The sequence below is a fragment of the Cibotium barometz genome, chromosome 47, assembly GCF_041138505.1.
Source record: "Cibotium barometz isolate CiBa-2024 chromosome 47, ASM4113850v1, whole genome shotgun sequence".
Taxonomy (NCBI): Eukaryota; Viridiplantae; Streptophyta; class Polypodiopsida; order Cyatheales; family Cibotiaceae; genus Cibotium; species Cibotium barometz.
In genome coordinates, this window is record NC_141092.1 from 12,867,745 (window position 1) to 12,871,935 (window position 4,191).

The following is a 4,191-nucleotide window of genomic DNA, read 5'->3' on the forward strand; positions in this document are numbered from 1 at the left end:
ATCACACCCCCTAAACATTAGATTAAGGACTACCCCAACAAGATTGTGGTGACAAGCCCACAGATGGGAACCATCATCACACCCCCTAAACATGATTGGGGTAAGTAATCAAACTCAAAGGCAAATCTTGAAAAATCAAGATCACACATCTGTGAATGCTTTAGTAGTAGAGTCTAAGAAGAAGAAGGGCCATAGGATAAAAGTAAGAATGGGAAATGAAGGAAACCAAAAAGACAAATCTTGGAATGCCTCAAGATTTCATTAGGGACCTAGATGAGGACTCGAACTCATTGGACACAAGGGCTGATTCTGAACTTGGTAGGGAATTGCCCTCCAAAACCAAGAGCATAGGGAAGGGAACCCTTACGGGGACCTGCAATTTTTGAAACTAAATCACACATGGCAAAACTTGGCTCTTACCCTTACCCTCAGAAGGAGATTGATCAAGTCCAAGAATTTAATGATTTAGTTACAAAAACACAAGAGGAGCTTGAACCAAAGCCCCAGCAAGTGAGGGTCTCAGATACTATACACCCTAGTACATTAAGTCTCTAGATGTGCTAAGTGTCATCATGGAATTGAGGCCTCCACCTCTCATTTTTTAATCCTTGATTGGTTCAAGGGATAACTACCATATGGAAACCGTGACTCCATCTCGGAGATGGATTTTTCAGTCTCACCGACACCTATTTATGGAAAGGAGGTCACAAATGCGCCATTAAACATCCCCAAATTGTTAAATTTTATGGCCTCACAAACAAGTACAACGATAACCGTTTGATTGAGTGGAGATCCTGAACTATTTATAGTGATGAGAGCTCTCCTTAATAGAGAGCTCAATGTAGGATTACCACCATTTGCTGACATGCACAAGGCACGTCCCCACTATACAATGAAGACACCTCGAGTTGTGCTTGAATCAACAGTCCCAGTGGAAGAAGAAAATGCTAAATTTGTGATTAAAATTCCACTTAATAAACTGGGACAATACTTTGAAGGTGATGAGGCCAATGCATTACTACTAATCACCCCGCCAAGGGCATCATAGTAATGGAAGTCCTAGATGGTAGTGTGGGAGTGAGCATAATCACCAAGAAATGTTGGGAGAACATGGGGCCAAGACACGTCTAGAAGTCTCAAACATCATTGTCAAGATAGCTGATGAAACTGTCGCCAAACCTTTTGGGATGCTATGAGATCAAGGTTCTGAAACATCAGGTTAAACATACCTTCATTATTATCATGGACTATTCCAAACAACCTGAATCGTATGAAATGATCATTCATGAGAGAGGCAAAGATGGTACATGACTGGTCTAAGAACCATGTCTACCTCCAATTTGATGATTCCATCATCAGAGTTGATCTTGTGCCTGCGTATATCTTATGGGTAGTAGAGGACTTTTTGAAAACCGTTAAGACACCACCCCTTATTCAGCCCCATTGTAATATTGTTATACTTGCAGAGAGGAGACTGATGTAGGGAAGGAACGAGCCCCACAAAAATGTTGAAAAAGAGGGCTTAGTTTTGCTTAAGAATGCGAGTTATGAACAATTTTGGCACAATAATTCATTGAGAGGAAGATTCTCCATCTCCAACCAAAGCCATGTAACTAGTAACCCAACCCTTAGTTCTTTTTGAAAGGTCCTTTTTCTTTTGGTTTGGCGGGTGAGAGTTTTTAGCCTAGTGTTGGTTCTTCCCGCCAAACAAACAAGCTTGGTTTGCAACAAGAAGCTCAAATTTTCGCACAATTCACGTCTTGCAGACAGCAGGCAAGCTCCTCTTGAGGTCCCCTCTGTGTGTGTGTTAGAGACAGAGACAGAGAGAGACAAGCAAGCTGCCCTTGAGATCCTGTGTGGGTGTGTGTGTGTGTATAAGACACAGACAGAGAGAGCGAGCCCGCTTACACAGAGCCCCTTCTTCTTTTCTGCCTCTCTTCATCCCTTCTCCTTTCATTTCGATTCCATTTTCTTTTCACCATGAGTGCCGTCAATGTGACCAACGTGACAGTCCTTGACAACCCAGCCCCCTTCCAAAATCCTTTCCAGTTCGAGATCTCCTACGAGTGCCACCTCCCTCTCACAGACGGTAACTATACCCTAATCTCCCTCTAATCGCTTAATTAGGGCCATCAACTTGTCATTTACAGTGTTCATGTGACAAGCTAGGGTAATTGATGAGGGCAGATTAGGACTTGCCCTTTGTGATTAGGTTTTGGTTCTCGATCTCAATTTAGGATCTTTCTGGTTTTGAATTTTTTAACTGTGGGCTTGCAGACCTGGAGTGGAAGCTCATCTATGTGGGATCAGCTGAGGATGAGAAATATGATCAAGTGCTAGAGAGTGTGCTTGTAGGGCCTGTGAATGTGGGCAACTACAGATTTGTTTTCCAGGTGGGGTTTCAATCCCGTTACAGAAATTAAAGCACTAGTTTCTAAACCTTGATTATATCAATTATACACAGTAATTAAGCCTAGCAAATCTCACGTAGATACCAGCTTAAATTAACCCTCACCGACCTTTGTAGAGGAAAAAACCAGATTAGACATGCTAAACCTGGTTGCAAACCAGTGCTTTTATGATCAGGCATTTTATTCCTGGTTGTAAATCTCGTTACAGAAATTAAGATTCTAAACCTTGATTATATCAACTATAGAGAGTAATTAAGCCTAGCAAATCTCAAGTAATGAAGCAGGAGATACCACATTAGGTGAGCTTAAATTAACCCTCACAAACCCTTGTATAGGAAAATACCAGATTAGACATGCTAAAATCAATGCTTTTATGATCAGACATTTTATTTCTGGTTCTAAATCATCACTGCTTTTTTTGATTAGGCTTGCTAGTTCTGGTTGCTAATTCTAATAGAGATGCTAATCCTGGTTGCAAATTATTGTTTTTTTTGGGGGGGTATACAGGCAGACTCTCCAGATTCATCTAAGATCCCTGAAGAGGACATAATAGGGGTGACAGTGCTGCTGCTGACCTGCTCATACAAGGGCCAAGAGTTTGTGAGGGTGGGGTACTATGTGAACAATGAGTATGATAATGAGAAGCTGAGGGAAGAGCCCCCACCAAAGGTCCTTGTGGATCAGATCCAGAGAAACATACTAGCTGACAAGCCGCGCGTCACCAAGTTCTCTGTTGTCTTCGACTCCGAAGAAAAACCAGATATCATAGATGCCCCCCCACCTTTGGAGGACTGTAAGCCCACCAGCACATCATGTGTTGCTGTTGAAGGTCCTTTGGTGGCTGCATAAACCCCGAGTTGATCTTGGCCTACCTCAAGCTTTAGTTAGTCATGGCCATGGTTAAAGCTTATTGAGCTAAAAAGCAGTCGGGCAATCACATGGACACCACATAAAACATCAGGTATTCATTGCCATGCTTGAGGGTGTATAGTGACATGAAGCTTTAGTTAATCTTGGCCAAAATTAGGCTTAAGTTAATCTTTGCCACACTAGGCTCAAGTTAATCAAGGCCACAACATTAGGCTTGAGTCAGCATTGGTCTTAACTTGATCATGATCATGATCAACATCAAGCCTAAAGTTAACCATGGGCAGCATAGATCTGAACTTTATCATGGGCAAGATCATTCTTAACCCAATCATGGCCATCATTAATCTTAACTTTGAGCATGGCCAACACCACAATTAAGGTAATCACAGCTTTGAATGCTCAAACAGTAGATGTTGATTGATCTCTCCATGACCTGCAAAGGAGACCTTCACATCTTTTTCTTGTATATAACAGTTTCACCGTGCGCTTTGCTTATGAGTGTTTCATCACGGTCTTCGTGAGAGAGAGTGCCTTAATGCTTTCCCCTTGTTAGGATGACAGTTGAATGAAGTAATTTGTACTTGTGTAGAGTTTGTTGGTGTGTGTGTGTGAGAGAGAGAGAGAGAGAGAGAGAGAGAGAGAGACTATACCTATAATGCTCAACCAACTATAATGCTCAACTTTTGGTTGAGAAGATTAGAAAACAAGCACATTACAAGTTATATGCACCACATGTATGAAGATGATAAACTAGAGAAGTAACTAGAATGAAGATACATCACACCATGCATAAACATACACTAGAGAAATAAAAAGAATGTTTTAGCAATTTGCATATATTTGAGATTGTTAATGTGTTTATGGAGGCTAGTCATGACTAGTCTAGTCCATGTTGAACAAATAAGGCTTT

The 4,191-nt window shown here is 41.4% G+C and overlaps 1 protein-coding gene across 1 annotated transcript; it reads left to right on the forward strand.

The window, feature by feature from the left end:
- The first annotated feature begins 1,694 nt into the window (after positions 1-1,694).
- On the forward strand, positions 1,695-3,746 carry LOC147611374 (histone chaperone ASF1B-like). The gene is made up of 3 exons (XM_086784881.1): positions 1,695-2,089; positions 2,278-2,393; positions 2,919-3,746. The coding sequence occupies exons 1-3, from the start codon at positions 1,981-1,983 to the stop codon at positions 3,258-3,260; spliced, it is 567 nt and encodes a 188-aa protein (XP_086641007.1). The 5' UTR covers positions 1,695-1,980; the 3' UTR covers positions 3,261-3,746.
- The last annotated feature ends 445 nt before the right edge of the window (positions 3,747-4,191 follow it).